The 17,952-nt window shown below is 35.3% G+C and overlaps 2 protein-coding genes across 2 annotated transcripts; one reads left to right on the top strand and one right to left on the bottom strand.

The window, feature by feature from the left end:
• Positions 1-3,316: 3,316 nt before the first annotated feature.
• Positions 3,317-10,159, top strand: LOC132187560 (potassium transporter 5-like). The gene is made up of 7 exons (XM_059601946.1): positions 3,317-3,499; positions 7,293-7,518; positions 7,606-7,854; positions 8,128-8,439; positions 8,540-8,707; positions 8,803-9,057; positions 9,222-10,159. Exons 1-7 carry the CDS (start codon positions 3,317-3,319, stop codon positions 10,157-10,159), a joined length of 2,331 nt encoding a protein of 776 aa, XP_059457929.1.
• A 4,496-nt stretch (positions 10,160-14,655) lies between these two features.
• LOC132187473 (nuclear transcription factor Y subunit B-5-like) lies at positions 14,656-15,362 on the bottom strand. The gene is made up of 2 exons (XM_059601832.1): positions 15,357-15,362; positions 14,656-15,066 (listed from the first exon to the last, which is right to left on the bottom strand). The coding sequence occupies exons 1-2, from the start codon at positions 15,360-15,362 to the stop codon at positions 14,656-14,658; spliced, it is 417 nt and encodes a 138-aa protein (XP_059457815.1).
• Positions 15,363-17,952: the final 2,590 nt, after the last annotated feature.

Below are 17,952 nucleotides of genomic sequence, written 5' to 3'. Positions count from 1 at the left end.
GGAAGGCCAGACATAGCATGGGAACCACTGGGCTGTGAGCGGGAATGGAAGACGGTGGCTGGCAGCGTTCACCCGGTGTTGGCGAAGGGGCAGCGGCGGAGTGGGACGCAACCGTGCAAATTTTTTTATTTTTTTTTATATTTTTTTCAAGAAACAAAAATAAATGGAAGGAAAAAGAAATTCATAGGACCTTTAGATCATACAATGACGTTAGCCTATTGCTATGGAGTAATGCTACGCAGTAGCATTTCTTCAGCAAACTGTCCGTAACTGCTGAGCTGACGTAGGCTAAGTGAACCATGGTTATCAGATTTTTTTATAATAAAAAGAAAAAAATTACTCCTTCATCCACTGAGTTCCCCAAAATCAGCATTTTTTAAGTTTTTTTCCCCAAAACCTTTTCCCGTCCTCCTCTCCTACACTTCTCCCTCCCCCTTCACCTTTGACCTTCACCCACCACCAAGCACTGTCGCCACCGAACAGACCGCCACCCACGGCACAACGACGCTCACCCACAGCACCAACTCGAAATCCAGTGACGCCACCCAGCCACCACCGACGATGCCCACTGAGTTCGAGAAGGTATGCATAAATGTTTTCATTGTTTTGTTGGTTAGAGCTTCTATGAGCTAGATGAATCTTTCATTTTGAGAAAAAAAAAAAACACAAGAAATGGAATTTTAGTTAGTTATGGTACGATTTTTCCTTTGCTTTTCGGTTGAGCACCGATTGGTCATGGATCTTCTTTCTGCCATGGCTGAATGGGCTAGGTAGGGGGATTTCTTTTGCTCCTTGCTTCGGTTTTGCTTCACTCAATAGTTTTGAAGATTTTAATCCCTTTGATTTTCGGTGGTTGATTGAGAATTGGTATATTTCTTAAAAACAATTCTTGGATATTTGGTCTTCGTGGGTTTCTCTGTTTTTGTCTAGTTTTTGATTTTCTGGTTTTACCGCACACCAACAAGAAGAATGAAAATGAGATTTCTAGTTTTTGTTTTGGTAATTTTTTTTACCTGGGTTTCTCTTTTCATTTTTTGATACTATTGCTTCTGTTTTTTCTACTCATAGTTCTTAGTGTTTTGCTTATTTTGCAGAGACATGGTTTGTTGCCACAGAGGCAGAGTTATTATCAATGATGATAAGATGAATGAAAATGAGAAACGCTTGAAGTTGCATTGAGAAACTCTCGGATTGTAACCTTTTTGGTTGTTTGTACCTCTTTGAGGATGATGAAAAAAAACAAATTATTTACATTTCTTGAAGTTGATTTTATGTAATACTTGAAATTATAGAGCTTGTTAAAATGAACATATGATTTTGGTTGCTTCTTTAATCTTATCCACAAGGGTAAAGGCATTTCATGATTTGGACATAACTTGCAACGTACAACAAGAGTTCATGGTGCTTCTATTTCATCTTCAGTTTCAACGGACCCAAAATTTATAGAAGCTTTAACCAGTAATACATACAAGGCATCAATCAAAGATCGAGGTTGTTGGATAGTGATAACCGAATAAATACTCGAGTCACATTCATTAAAAAAAAAAAATTGACTCATCTAGACAACCTTTCTTAAGCAATTTCACAAGCAGTGGTCCACATACAAAATAATTTGCAACTTCAAACAACACATTCTCTTATTAAAACTCAAATCAAATAAAAAAAAAAAAGGCTAATACATATGACAACGTGTAGTTCTTGAAAATCAAATCAAATCCCATCGTTTATCATCCTTTACACCCGGGTTCTTTTGAATTTCTTGAAAATCTCTCTAAAGAGCATGTAGCTCTGCTTCTCCTTGATCCCGCCCAAAATCTTACATGTGAAAATAAGAAACAGAACATTAGCTTAAATGAAAGGAAAATTTTCTTTTGATAAGGAAATTCAGCAGCAGGTAGTTGTGAATAGCAGCAGTAACACAAATGAAAGGAATTTTTTTTAATTTTTTTTTTTGGTATAAATAAAGCTCTTTCTAAAGGCAATAAATGTTCTCACAAACATTTCATCAAACACATGTGTAGTTTGACATTCACAACTAGCTACAACTAAAAGAAAACACAAACAAATTCGAGAATGTTAACAATCAAAACCAGGCACACACACAAAGGAATCAAAACTTTCTTTTGCATCCAAGACAAAAGAGCTACAATAATATTTTTCATGTTCATTAGTTGCTTCCAAAGACAAAATCAACTTGCAGATGTAGATGCAGATGAAAACCATACAATGGGCAGAAGGGAGAGAGTGAGAGAGAGAGAAAGAGAGAAAGAGAGAGCTTGGATAGATGGAAATCGACGAACATGGAAAAATCGACGAAATCGGAACCCATTCATGCAGATCAACGAAATCGGAACCCATTCGTGAAAAAATAACCCAAAACTCACAAACCACCCAAAACCCACGAACTGACTTTTTTTTTTCTCAAAATGAAAGAAGCTCTAACCAACAAAACAATGAAATCATCTATACATACCATCTCCAACTCACCGGGCGTCGCCAGTGGTGGCTGGGTGGCGTCTCCGGATTTCGAGTTGGTGTCGTGGGTGGCAGTTTGTTCAGTGGCGGCAGTGCTTGGTGATGGGAGAAGGCGGGAGGGAGAAGTGTGGGAGAGGAGGACGGGGAAAGGTTTTGGGGGGGAAAAAAAAAAATTTTCGAAACCCTATCGCACTTTTACTCTTCAGGCGTGATTTTTTTTTTTTTTTATATAAAAAAAAAAAAGCTAAATACCATGGTACACTTAACCAGGACAGCTCAGCACCATGCGGATAGTTTGTTGATAAAATGCTTATATATAAATGTAATCTTAATCAAATTCTTTAATGTAGGGTGATCAAATCATAATTAAATCTCCTAAATTAGACTAATCTAATCTTTATCAAATCCCTAACTTTAAGAAAATTCAAAAATAGTCTAACAAGTATTAAAAGTACATTAATAACAATGATATTCTAATATCAATTTTTATTTCTTTTATATTAAACTTTCGAAAGTTTGTGGGGGCCCGGCCGATAATTGAGACGAGAATCTTGGCTAAATGTTTAAACAAATGCGTAGAGAAGTAGATTACGTACAGGTGACTATAATGATGAGAAAAGCTAGTGGCATTGTGAAATACTAGCTAGGGAGCAACAAGAGTCATGGTTGTTGTGTACAACTTCGTCGTATCAATATATATATTCTCAAGTACCTATAAATATAACAAAGCCTTTCCTGGCCAGCTTATTGACTACGTCTATAAGCAAAGCAAAATTTAAGAAAATTAAGGGAAGTTTTGAAAATCTTATATATATATTTAGAGAGAGACTGTTTGAGAGTGATGGAGGGTGGTGATATCATAGAAGAGGAGGAAGAAAATCACGTAGAACAAGAAAAAGAAGAAGTTCATCAGCATGGCGTTACCAATGGGCTCAAAAGTAAGGAGCTTTCATGGAAAAAGCTTGATTCCTTCAATTTGGAGGCAGGCTTCATCAACTCAAATCAAAGCCCTGGATCTCATCAGGTAATCCCATATATATATTTTCTTTTTATATATGTTTTCATCTTTGTTTATGGGACCCGGCTTCAATGCGGTTAAAAAAAGAACCGCAATCTGCTGTTAAAAAACGAACCGTGTAGATTGAATGGCAAAATTTTATCCCTTTAAAGAAACTAACGGATTCATCTAACAGAAACATTACGGACCTTCTTTAAAATCGCCCATGGCAACCATGTCTATGCCTCAACTTATTCCCCCGAGTTGCTTCCTCACCGTAACCACATGGAGGCCAGAGGTGGCCACGGCCCCTATGTGGGATTTAAAAAAAAAAAAAAAAAAAAGAATTCTACATATGCCCCCAAATTTTTTAAACTCCTCCATTACTCCTTGCCTCTTGGCTTCTCAAATCTCGCGCTTCAGCCTTTTTTTTCTCATTTTTCTTCTAATCCCACCTTCTCCGCCAAGTTCCTCTTTTTTTTTTTTCACCACTCACTTTGTTTTATATTATTTACTTTATTTATTTGTCTCCCAGTACTATCCACTCTCTTTCTTTTCTTTTCTGTTTTTCCTTCCGGCTTCTTCTCTCCCTTTCTCTTCTCCCTCTCTCTCCCTCAGTGGTTTAGTCACCGACGCATAGTAGGTGATCACTAGTAATAATATGCAAACCATTGAAGACTTGAAGCTGGCGGCTCTTGAGGACCAAGACCGCAAACGTCAACTGCAGGTGATGGAACGTGATGAAATTTTTTGATTTATCAAAAGCGAGGCAGAAACAATTGGAAATAAGCTTAATTAGATTCTATTTTTAGCTTCTATAGTCAAAGCCTGGTTTGATACAAAATGCTAATGGGTATTCTCACTCCAACTGCAATGAACATGTTAGGGGTTTAATAATAGAGGTATTAAAATACCTTAGCATAATATATTATCTTTATAGATAATATTAGATTAGAGATTAACATTTAAATATTAGAGATAAGTATTATCATTAGAGTAGTTAGTATAATTTAAATACTAGGGATAAGTATTATCAGTAGTTTATTTTAATTAGTCTTTTATTTTAGCCCAATGAAAGGATCAGAAAATTAATCTCAACCCTTTAGTTTGAAAAGGGTTTTTTAGTTTTCCTCAAAATCTAAAAGGTCTACTTTCCCTTTGAATTTAAAGTTCCTTTGAATTGGAATTGGTTATGAATTAAATTAATATCAAAAGGTTTTTAGACCCCAATTAGATCTCCATCTTCTTTATTGCATTCTGTTTACTTTGATTTGAATTACACAGTATTTTATGATATCTGAATGCCAAGATGTTAATGAGTAATACTAAGATTTGGCAGAACTGAGTAATGGAAAAAGGCTCGAGAAAAATGTATTTCATGAAATTATGGCATGCAGAAGATGGGGTAAATTATGAAAGATTATATACAAAACAATATTTAGTGTCTAAAAAAAAAAAAAAAAAACTCAAAAACAAACCCAATCAATTGCCACTAAATTATGATCTAATCACAATAATATCTTTAGTCCCACTTTTTATTGTTTGGAGTTGTATGTAGCGTATTATCCCTACAATTAAGTCCATTATAGATTGTGTTGTTAGTGGGTTATATAGTTTGTTAGGAGTTATAGCCTACTAAGGACGGCAGGTTTTTCTTTTGTTCTTTTGCTTCTTCTTTTTTTACCTGTCATGTATTGGAAAAAAAACTAATCAAATTATACATATACTTAAAATATTAATTCCCTGCCATGCCAGAATATTCGCTATTCCGTCTGCATAAAATAATTTGCAAAATATTTCCTTAGACTCATTATTTGATATTTGTTGCCAATATCCTGTTTGGATGACGACATAATATAAATACATCAATCTCCATCTAGAGTTTTTAATGCTTTTTGATGTAATCTTCAAGAATTTTATTTTGTTTTGTAGCATTAATTTCTTAATATTGTTACTGTACTTAAATACTTTTTTTTATATCTAAAATGCTATTTGTTTTTTTTTTAATATTACAATATTATGTACACAATCTCTTGAATTAATTATTAATCTAATCTAATCTAATCTAATATTCTAATATAATAGGGGAGTTTTTAGGAGGAATGCATAAAATTGTGACATGTGGCATTTTAAAACGTTGACAGGTGTCATTTTAAGTTAAACAGTGCATTTAAAAAAATATGTGTTTGATAAAAAAATAAAAAGTAATTTTAATGGTCTAAAAAACTCAAAAATAGCCAAAACTTTTGACAAAAGCTTAAATCTAATGTCTAAGTTTCCTTTGAATCTAAGGTCTAGGTCCCGAGAACCAATATTTTATCTCCGTTAAGTGATAGAGTCCGAAGCTGAAGGGCCAGGAAACCCAATCAGAAATACGTTAAATAATTTGTTACCGTATCAGATCAGTTTACAAACTGATCAAAATGCCAACATAGTAGATATGGATAAAGAATGACTTGCAGAGTGCTATCAAGGAAACTCCAACTACTTCCATCAAAGACTCTGTTGCTCGTGGACTTCTTGCTACTGATAGTGTTTCATCTAATCACCATAGAATAGATTTATCTTCTATATGACGTATTACTTGCAATTATCTTGTAGTCATACATTGTTAATTAACTTAGTCTCTCACGTATATCTTTTTATTGCTTTTGTTTTGAGATCTCTTTACCTACCTTAATTCTGTAACTTCCATATATTCAATGGAATAGCCACAAATTGATTTATCTTGGAAAATACCACATTCAGTGTTTAACGTAGCATAGAACACGAAGGAAACGTGTAGCAAGTGGCCCCTGTTTTGGTTGGGTAAAACAGGGGTGAACAGAGGAATTTTAATGGGCAGGGAAGATCAACAACGTAGATAGCATTGAGCATGGTTGAGATGGTAAGAACATGGATAACTGTCAGTATATCATGGGTAGTTGCGTCGACGTAGTGAGTGGTTAATATGAGTAAGTGTTTAGAGTTATGGGAAAAGGGGGAGGTAAATAAGAAGTCACTTGTTAGCGGGGACTTGCAGATGGATTGGCAAGGTCATATGTGATAATTGTAGTAGAATATTCAAAGAGAAGGCGATTGCATGGAGCAGATTGTAGGAGTACTCGCAAGCGGCTTGTTAGCTTGGTAGATCAAGGTCCAGTGGCCCACTGGTGCACTACACTGCCATCTCTACTTCTAGTCTTTTATCTGCCTACAGTGGAGGCCTAGCTAGGCATAAAAAAAATAAATAAATAATAATAATAATAATAATAACGAGGAGGAAGAAAATATAAGGAAGAAGATAGCGAATGCTTTAGCTACGACCTAACAGGTCCCTGATGCCGTACAATGGAGACTTTTTGACAAACGTCTGCCCGGATGCTTCTAGCTGGAAAGACATGTGATGAGATTATAAACATGCCCAAGGATAAGATTTCAAAGGCTTGTTGGTTGTTGCCATGTGCGACTTTGAAGAAACCCAACGTAAAATTGGTTGTTGATATATTAGTGGCGATTCATATAGAAAGGCATGAGAAGTGGTTCCCAGAATTGGGTAAGCGTGAACGTCTTTAGAGTTAGACGTTAGCACCATTTTTTTTTTTTTTTTTTTTCTGAGCAGACGTTAGTGCCGTTTAAAAGAATCCGTTAGTTTCTTTAAAGGGACATGGTCGTCTATTTTAAAATTTCTACCATTCAATTGTTTAACTGCAGATTGTGGTTCTTTTTTTAACCGCACTGAAGCCCGATCCTTGTTTATGTATTTAGTTGTTTTTGTTTGTTTGTTTGTTTTTGTTTTTGGGTTTTCCTATAATGTTTTATTTGAGGTGTTTGGTTGCAGGGTGGGAGCTGGGTAAGCATCATGAAGCTAGCATTCCAGAGCATTGGGGTTGTTTATGGCGATTTGGGCACTTCCCCTTTGTATGTGTTGCCAGGGATTTTCCCAGATGGGATTAAGGACAATGATGACATACTTGGAGTGTTGTCTCTGATCTTTTACTCGCTCATGTTAATCACTTTGATCAAGTACGTTTTCATTGTTCTTGCGGCCAATGACAATGGTGATGGTAATATATATAATCTTCTCTCATGTTTGCACAAGAAAACTTAGAATGAATAAATAAATTCTCATCAATCTGTTCATATTGTTGCAGGAGGAACGTTTGCTCTGTATTCGCTGATATGCCGCTATGCCAAGGTGAGCTTGACTCCCAATCAGCAGGCTGAAGACAAAGAGGTGTCAAACTACAAACTAGAAGTGCCGAACCGGCGGCTCATGAGAGCATCCTTTGTGAAGTCCATGATTGAGAAGAACCAAACAGTAAAATACTTAATCTTGTTCATCACTATGCTTGGCACCTCCATGGTGCTCGGAGATGGAATCCTCACACCCTGTATATCAGGTTGTTAAAATAATTATTAAGTAATTAAATTTATTTCTTCTTATTAGATTAAACTTTTAAAAAAATTAAAAATTTATTAAATATTTCACGTGATGGGAGTGTTAAAGTAATGATTAAGTGATTAAATTTATCTCTTCTTATTAGCTTAGGCTTTTAGGAAAACATGTGATTTAACACATGTGACATATTGTTTTGCAGTTTATTCATCATGATTTGAGTCTAGAATTTATTCTTATTAACAAATTTACAACATGTTATGCCCTGGGTGTGCAGTATTGTCGGCAGTGGGGGGAATGAGGGAAGCCACTAGCTCTCTTACTGATAATACCATCATGTGGATTTCTGTGGCCATTTTGATAGTTCTGTTCCAAATTCAGAGGTTTGGGACAGACAAAATTGGCTATAGTTTTGCTCCAGTACTTACATTTTGGTTCTTTTTCATCGGAATCATTGGCTTGTACAACTTTGCTAAGCATGATCCGGGTGTTATCAAGGCTGTCAATCCAATCTACATTGTTCATTATTTCAGTAGGAATAAGAAGAATGCCTGGATTTCTCTTGGAGGCGTCATCCTCTGCCTAACAGGTGTGTGAAAAAATATTTTTCTGCTGCCCTGTTCCCATTGTTTAAGCCCTTTAATGCTCAGATAATTTATTTGATGGTGATGATCAAACAATATTGTCAGGTTCTGAAGCCTTGTTTGCTGATCTGGGTCACTTCAGCCTTCGCTCAATTCAGATAAGCTCATGCACTATAGTCTTTCCCTCCATTGTCTTTGCCTACTTTGGTCAAGCTTCCTATCTCCGGAAGCACAATCAGGATGCTAGCAATGCCTTCTATAGTTCAATTCCAAGTACTTTTCCTTCCCCTCAACATGCATTATGGATTCCTTCTATTTTGCTGCCATTTTCTTTGCATTTATCTGATCATCTCCCCTTGCATATGCAGAACCCCTATATTGGCCGATGTTTGTTGTGGCTGTACTATCAGCCATCATTGCTAGTCAGTCATTAATCTCAGCTTCTTTCTCCATCATCCAACAGTCCTTAGCCCTTGGGTGTTTCCCAAGGGTTAAGGTAGTTCACACATCCTCACAATACAAAGGACAAGTTTATGTGCCTGAGATCAACACCCTTCTCATGTTGGCTTGTGTGGGTGTCACTCTTGGCTTCAAAAATACACTGCAGATTGGCAATGCTTACGGTAAATACTTGAAACTCAATACAGATGCGTCTTTCAATTCTGAAGTTGGACATCAAATTTAGATTGATTTAACTTAGAGTGCTTTTGGCACTGCGATTTCGTAGATGAAAAGTGTTTTTGATTTATCAGGTTCTGAATTCAGTCTTATTGATATTCTTAAACAGGAATTGCGGTGGCGTTTGTATTTACAATCACATCTACTTTTCTTATGCTTGTGATGATCATGATATGGAAGACAAACATGTACTTGATCATCCTCTATGCCCTAACCATTGGGCTCTTGGAACTCCTATTCTTGAGCTCAGTACTCTACAAATTTGTTGATGGAGGGTACCTTCCTTTGTTATTTGCCTTGACTCTTGTGACTATCATGTATATATGGAATTATGGCTACCGCAAGAAGTACTTGTACGAGATGGACAACAAAGTTTCTGCAGGGAAATTGGTTGAGATAACTTCTGATCCAAGCATCCATAGGTTCCCAGGCCTTGCCCTATTTTACACTGAGCTTGTCCAAGGCATCTCCCCAATATTCACACATTATGTTGCCAATGTTCCTGCTTTGCACTCTGTTCTTGTCTTTGTCTCAATCAAATCATTACCCATTAGCACGGTTCCTCCGGAGGATCGGTTTATGTTCCGGCGAGTGGAGCCGCACGAGCTTAGCATTTTCCGGTGTGTTGTGAGGTATGGTTACAAGGATGGAAGAACTGATCAGTGGGAGTTTTTTGAGGAGATGTTGGTGAGTGAGTTGAAGGGATTCATACAAAAAGATTTGCTCATGTCTAGGCTGCCTGCAGAGAGGAGATTAGGTTTGGCTAATGAACCAGATGATGATAATGATCAAGTGGTGGCAAGGAGAAATATTGAAGAAATGGTGCAAAGAGAGGTGGGAATAGTGGATGGTGTGCTAAAATCTGGGGATATTGTTTATCTAATGGGTGAAAATGAGGTGATGGCTTCGAAGGGGTCTAGCTTGTTAAAGAAATTGGCTATAAATTACGCCTACAATTGGTTGAGAAGATGTGTGAGGCAGGCAGATGAAGTTTTCATGATTCCTCGCAAGCGGCTTCTCAAGGTAGGGATGACTTATGAAGTCTAGAGATTTTCTTCTACTTGTTTTTGTAATGGAATGAACAACCTTTGCAATTCCAGACATGCTAAGTAGAATGAAGTTTTTGTAGATATTTTAGTCTTAGACCTTTGAAAGAAAGCCATTTTTAGTTTTTATTCATATTATGCAGTTTCTTAGAGATCAATACATTTGATAATTTATGGGAATTTGTTGGGACAATGCATAGATGGGTGAGTGAATTTGTTGGGTGAGTTGAGTATCCGGTTAGTTATATTGGAGGGGTATTTTTGTCTTTTCATTTTTCGATCCAATATAACTAATTGAATACTATCCAGTTCATCCTAATTCGAATTTGTTATCTATGCATTTCACATCTAACAACGCCCCAATTGGTACCACCCCGGTTTCTACCCCAACGGTTTTTTTTTAAAACAAAAAGAAATAATGTGATTTTTTTAGTAATTTTGGTTTAATTCCAGTGAAAGCATATATGTTGTTACCAAACTGAAGAATAAAAATAACTATTCAATTCTACCTCCATTTATTGTCAGTTATAACTATTTATTTTTTTAACCGAATATTCATTTTGCGTACCAAATGAGGTTTAAGGGTTGATTTGGTTCGTAGAATAGGCCATTTGATTGGAATGACTATTCCAAAGGAATATTCATTCTTTCATTTGTTAGGGACATATTCCTAGGAATAGTTATTCTCATGTGAATAACTATTCCTTAAAGAATAGACAACATTTTACAAAAAAATAAATAAATAAAAATTGAACTTAAAGGTGGCCTGCCAGCCCAATAGGTGATTGGTTGCACATCTCAGATAAATTTAGGGGTGGTCTGGCCACCTATGATTCGTATTAAGGGTGGTTGCGACCAGCCCTGGAGTCTCTCATGGCCACAACCAAGTGTCGTCGAGGTTGGCCAAGGCCCACCCCGATGACACCGGAGGTGGCTACCACCCTAGAGTTATTTTTTGGGTGGCCAGCCAGCCACAAAAATCAGCTTTCATTTTTATTTTTATTTTTTAATATGTGTTTTAGAAAAAATAAGAATGAGCTTTTTTATTCATATTATATGTAGTTGAATTTCTTAGACGTCAATATACATTTGATAATTGATGGAAATTATCTATTAACTATACATTTCACATCAAAACTGTATGATAATTAATCGATTTTAATTACTGATCTTCACGGCATCAACTCTCGAGCCCATCAACATGCAATCTGATCAACCGAAATATTTTTGAATTATGGATTAATTGCTATTCTAAATGGATAAGAGTTATATCTGTTTCCTCTACCACATTTGACATTAATCCCAACAGGAAACTGACTGCAACTGTAACTTATCTTCAACAATCCCATGTTTATCTGCAAATACTTACTCATCTGAAATTACTTGTAACTAAATCATTTATAAATATTAGTGAGGAAGAATATTTTTTATTTCCCTGTTAGTCGTGCTTATTACTTATAGATTATGAATAAATTATACTTGGCAGTAATGAACTGTAATCATAAGAATAAGTTTATGTACTTTAAAAAAAAATAAAAAAATAAAATAAAAAAATAAAATTATGACAGACAAATCTGATAAGGGAGATCCTGAAAGAGGAATTATGAGTAAAAGATATATAAGTTAGATTTAGCATGCTTAAGAGCTTAGGGTACCTTGAGTAAGTATTAATATGTTAGAATATAGGGTTTCTATATGGGTTTAATAATTTTCTTATTTATATAGTTAATTGATTGTATTTAATCAAATCAATTACCTTATTTGTAATGCATGTGAACATCATTACAAAAGAATAAGAGTAGCTTTCACTACAAAAAAAACAGGTTCTCCCGGCGCCCAAAAAACGCCATGGAAGATGAAAAAAAACGCCGGGAATACAATTCCGGGCGTTTGGTCTTAACGCCGGCTTAAACAGCATCGGCAAAGTTGTTTTCCGACGTTTTGGGCAACCGCGCGCTGGTGAAGAGAATATAAAGGCCGGCATCTTCTGCAAATGCCGTAGAATGATCAAAAGCCAGCGTTTGTAGAAGACGCCGGCACATCCTCCTCGTAGATGTAAGTGTCTTACACCAAACAACCCTAAAATTCTCTTGTCCCATTTTCGCTTTTTCTTCAGCTATTTTCTTGATTATCCATTCCATTACAAATTTCTACAAAATAACTTATTAAAAGTTTTAGATATAAATCTTTATGATATGGTAAACTTAAAACTCAAGGAATAATATGTTCTATCTAATTACCGTAAAACGTTTTCCTGCAATGTTTTATTCTTTCAATATACATACAGAATTCGATCAGAAAAGCAAATCTACTTTGTTTACTCATGAATGCATATATATATATATATATATGTAGATTGAAATTTTGATCATTTAATTGTCAATCGCACGACCAAAAAATTAATTACTTTGTTTTCCTTCTTTTCTTAACACTAGTTAACAGTAGTATACAAATATTCCTCCTCTAATTCTTTTCTGCAGAACACCCTTATGATATGGTTATCAGAAATTACATGTAGAATAATGATTAATTACTCTTGAGTGACAGATTGGAACACTACAAAAAAAAACAAGGTTTACTAACGCTTGAAATAAGGGCGCTTTAATAAAATGTTCCTATAAGGGGACGTTTTAATGTGTAAATGACCCAAGTGTCCCTAATCAAGCATTGCGAAATGAATTGTGACGCTTTTTGGCAAAATACGCCCCAAATAACCATGTCACTAAATCTTTTTTTTTTTTTAGTCGAAGTTTTTGAATTCAAATTGGATATATATAGTTCAAAATATTTCTATTCTAGAATAATGTGTGTGTGTGTGTAATGCTTCACATAATGCTTAGTACTTTCGACTAAATTTATCATCCTAAACCTAAAATTGTCAGGAAACAGATTAATAATTAATGTAGTTTATAATAAAACAAGTTAACACATGCATGTTTGATAGATGTTTCCTATATAAGTTTTAATGTTGTTCTTCAAACTGCAGTCTCAATCTAATCCCAGAATTGGCCAACAGATAAACTAAACAGGGTGTACCTAAGCTCAAATCAAACCAATGAGGAGCAAGCTAGCTACTACATTAATAAACCCTAATTAACTCTTGTTCTCTCTCTATCTATAATTCTCTATCTCTACATGTTAAATTATGAAGATGACCTGATACAATGAATATTGGCCTTTTTTATGCTTTCATTTGACGTCTAGTGTAGCTGTTTGACCACTCAAAGGTGGTCCCCAACTCACAAAATTAATTGTGGGTCAAAAAATAAAAAAAACCCTAGAACTTGAAAATGATGGACGACTATTAATTAACCCTAGCTAGCTAGAGTGTGATTTCATAGCAGTGTGTTCTGTGTCGGCGGAAGGCTAGGTTGATTGCTGATCAAGCAAGTGATGGAGGATATATATAATCTTACATACAAGACAAAGTGTTGGCAAATTCCTATATTTTTAATCTTTTATTTCTCAGATCAAATGTCAACATGACAGTGATTTACTAACGTTTTGTGCTCCGTCTTGTTGTGGGAGAAGCGCTAGGAGAATTAATGCTTCATAATTATCAATTAAGCTGTACTTAGCAATATTCCCATTCGGCAAACAAAAATTAAGGAACAACCTAGCTAGCTAGCTAGCCCCAAAGACTGAGGTTTCTCATAGAATTGAACCAGGGATGTGATAAGGTAGCTAGAGTTGTGATAAGGCAGTAATTAATTATCATAAATTATGAGGGTTAGTAAGCCTTACCGAAATAAAAGGACTCTCCGAACGAGAGGCTCAGTAGAGATTATGACTCCTTCGAAATAGTCAGATATATATTGTTTTAGTATGTTGTACTAGTTGGTTCACATCAGACCCAGATTATATAGATATATATATATACACAGAGAGAGAGAGAGAGAGAAAGCATAAGGAGCTTCCATGGATGAGTCGATCTATGAAATTTTGTTCATGTATTTGATTCGTGAGCTAGCTGCGCGCTGTATTTTGGTGATAAAATTCTTGTGGAATTCCACAAGTTAACCTACTAGCTATAGTGAGAGGGAGCTTGTTTTGGTATGTATTAGGGATTAGAGAGCACTAATGAAATCTGCTTAACCCAAAAAAAAAAAAAAATCCATTCTCTAAGGAAATCAAGGTCAAGTAATTAATTATGAGACCCTTGAACTTCCTTTCCACTCCCAATTCCCACTTACGAACTAATTAGATATATGCATCTTCATTAATTAATGAAGCCAATTAATTAGTTTTGTAAATCTGAGATGCATGTAGATATGTAATAAAAGCAATTAAGCAGCAGCATATGGAAAAAAGGAAAATGAACCCATATATAATCTTCCTGCTCATAAGCAAATAAAGGTTAGAAAATAGAAATCTAAAGAAATTAAGCTGCTTGCAAAAGAAAAAAAGAAAAAAGGCTTTGGCTGCAGGAGCTACATGATGATCATGGCTACTCCTTAATTTCAAACACATGAAAATAAAAAGGTAATATTATTCAATTCATGCTTCTCTTTGATCATCATCAACAATGTTCCTAACCCTGTCTTGATTAGCTCTATCTACTTCTATCTCCCTATATCTATGCAAATACCTTCTTATTGGCCCCGCAAAGTCATCAAAACCAAGCGTCTCCAGCGCCCAGCAAACATCATCGCCATTCACTGTCTTTCTCCTTTCCTTCCTGCACTTGTCGGATGCCTCGCTGGTCACAAAGCTGATGAACTCCGACACACATTCCTGCATCGTCTCCTTGGAATCCTTTGAGATTTTTGCGTTTGATGGCAGAATTCCCTTCATTATCCTCCCAACGTTGGCTATCGGCAACAGCCGCTCTTGCTCCTTGATGAAATTTTCATCGTTAATGGAACTTGCTGCACGCCCAATAACATTGTCGTCCATGTTTTTTTCCACCTAAAACATAGACTCTTGGTCGTTTTAGATTAAAAGCCCATCACTTTATACCTATATATACACAGAGAGAGAGAGAGAGAGGTGGATACAGAAACACATACATACATAGTGTATTTTCTTTTCTAATTAAAAAGAACAGAAATGAAAGATCAATTATGTCTATTCTACTTAGATGTGACTATAATAACATATATTCACTGTTTTTTTTTTTTTTTTAAATTAAAGAACATAGGCAAATAGGAGCCACACAAAAGGAGCCTAGACGGTGAGAACCGCATGCACGCGCTTACCGTCATAGTTTGATTCAACTCCACCAGGACATCAATGAAAACTAAGGTAATTAATTTATACATTAATCAAACATAAAAATTTCTACTGCAAGATTCAAACCCAGATCCTACCCTACCACTTTAAAAATTTTCTTGTGCCACATGTAAACAGCGACTAATCATGCACATGAAAAGATGTCTTCTTGTTGAGAAACAAAATATAATATGAAAAGATGTCTTCTATGCCGACCAGGTCAGCATCTATGTATCTAATATTGGAGAAACAAAATATATATACCACGAAGAAATTAATGTATCGACAACCACAGACATGCATGAATATACATATATATACACCTAGCTTCCCGGATATATATATATATATACACATCTGCATGCAAACTAAGCTAAGCTTATAAATGGATGCTGATGGGGTTTGCAAAAACTTTGATGAATCCCAAAAAGCTCCTGGAAATGTGTCACAAAATGGACGAGTTATTGGTAAAGCATGTGCTAATGAGCTCCGGGTAAGCATGCCTAGAATTTAGAATAATCATAAAATCTTTAACTTTATGTGACTTTTGCAAATACATCGTGTCTTGGCATAATTGATCAACCCACCTAGGCTTTAAAAAAACAATTAAAGAAAGATAAATGGGTAATTCATTATTAATCACGTACATTTCACTTTAAGATTGCGTCACTCTATGCGTCAGCATTGTATTTCTTTCTTTTTAATTATTCCTTAATTTTTTTTAAGAAATATATGTCTGTACAGGTCGTGCTATACAAATTAAAGCCATGGCTAAATTACTGTCAATGAGCTCAAATTAAGATTGCTGGCACTTTCCACTTCAGTCACATATTATTCACAAGAGTCAGAGTCGCATTTCCGGCCACTTTATGAGTTGGTTTCATAAATATATTAATAATTAATTATATTTATTTATCAAATAACGTTGTACACAGAGTAGGCCATGGCTTCCTCTGGTTTGAAAGATTATAGTAAACATCCCCAAGTGTTGGTGTTGTTGCTATTAATTAGGTGGACTGCTTGCTGCCAGATATGATGTACGGACGATTGTGATGATCAGCTTGTTTGGGGGAGTGTCTGATATTCCAACGCATATATATATTGTGAAAAATATTTCAAAATATTATTGGGAGGATCGATCATGAGTGAAGGTGATTAAGCATGTTCACTGTCTAGTTATTATTATTATTATTATTATTTTTCATGTTATTATATCTCATATATATATATATATGTGTGTGTGTGATGATGATGAACTTTTATCATATATATATATATATATATGGTAATTAAGCTAATTTGTTTGAATTAGATATATATTGTATTAGGCCAAAATATTAAGTTTGGCCTCTATTGGTTTGCCTTTTGGCCTATTATATATAACAATTCATGAAAAAAAAAAAAAAACAATCTTGACCTCTTTACACAATTACACCCAAAGATTTTACTAATTTAATTAAATAAGTTTTTCCTTGGAAATCAAACAGGTCTTAAAGTCAATTGTTGATTCCACAATGTACGTGAAATACATTATCATATGCGTGTCAAAGTATCTTGGGAGATAATCTACAAAATTGGCTTACAAGTTTATTTTCTCCTCTTGAATAATCATTTTCTGAGCAAATATCATGGCAAAAAAGACTATATGTGATGCTATCCTTGAAATAAGTTTGCTTAATTGCCAGAATTTTATTTCTCGTCATAAAAATAAAAAATCAAATAAAATAAAAGTGATAGCTAGTCTATAAATTTCACGACGATCATGGCAAAATAACACCAATATTGTAAAGTTTCATAATCTAAAAATAGTTGAGAGAAAGAAAGATATACAAAATTAGGGTGGTTCAGCCTATGATCTAGGTCCACATAGCAAAGTTGTAAACGGTTATGGAGTTTTTACCAAGAGTACCCCAAAAGCCTAAGCTAATAGGCTAAGGTTCACTTAGGTATATTAATCACTATTTTCTTTTATATTTTCTCAATGTGGGACACAACACTCACGAGTGCACTCACAACAATCTCCCTCTCACTCGTGAGTCTCTTCACATTGACCAAACTCCCCTTCACTTGTGAGTATTTTTACATTTTCAAGAGTGTCTTACATGCTTGTGAGTCTTTTTACATTTCCAAGAGTGTGTTACGTGTTTGTGAGTCTTTTTACATTTTCAATAGTGTATTACGTCAAGAGTTGCGAATGGAAGCACAACTCTAAACTTGACGCGTCTAGACACCAGTCTCATGAAAGTAACCATGACTCTGATACCATTTGTTAGGAGATAAAGCGGTTACAGAGTTTTTACTCATAGTACATTAATATACATAATTGAACACAACTCTAGCCTAAAAGCCTAAGCCAATAGGTTAAGGTCCACTTAGGTATATTAATCACTTTTTTCTTTTATATTTTCTCAATGTGGGACACAACACTCACGAGTGCACTCACAATAATCTTCCTCTCACTCGTGAGTCTCTTCACATTTCCAAGAGTATCTCGCATCAAGAGTTACGGATGCAGGCACAACTCTAAACACGAGTTGTGGGTGAAGACACTCTAAACCCAACGCATCCAGACACTGGTAACTA

Source organism: Corylus avellana, chromosome ca1 (genome assembly GCF_901000735.1).
Source record: "Corylus avellana chromosome ca1, CavTom2PMs-1.0".
Taxonomy (NCBI): Eukaryota; Viridiplantae; Streptophyta; class Magnoliopsida; order Fagales; family Betulaceae; genus Corylus; species Corylus avellana.
This window is presented reverse-complemented; position numbering and strand designations above follow the sequence as displayed.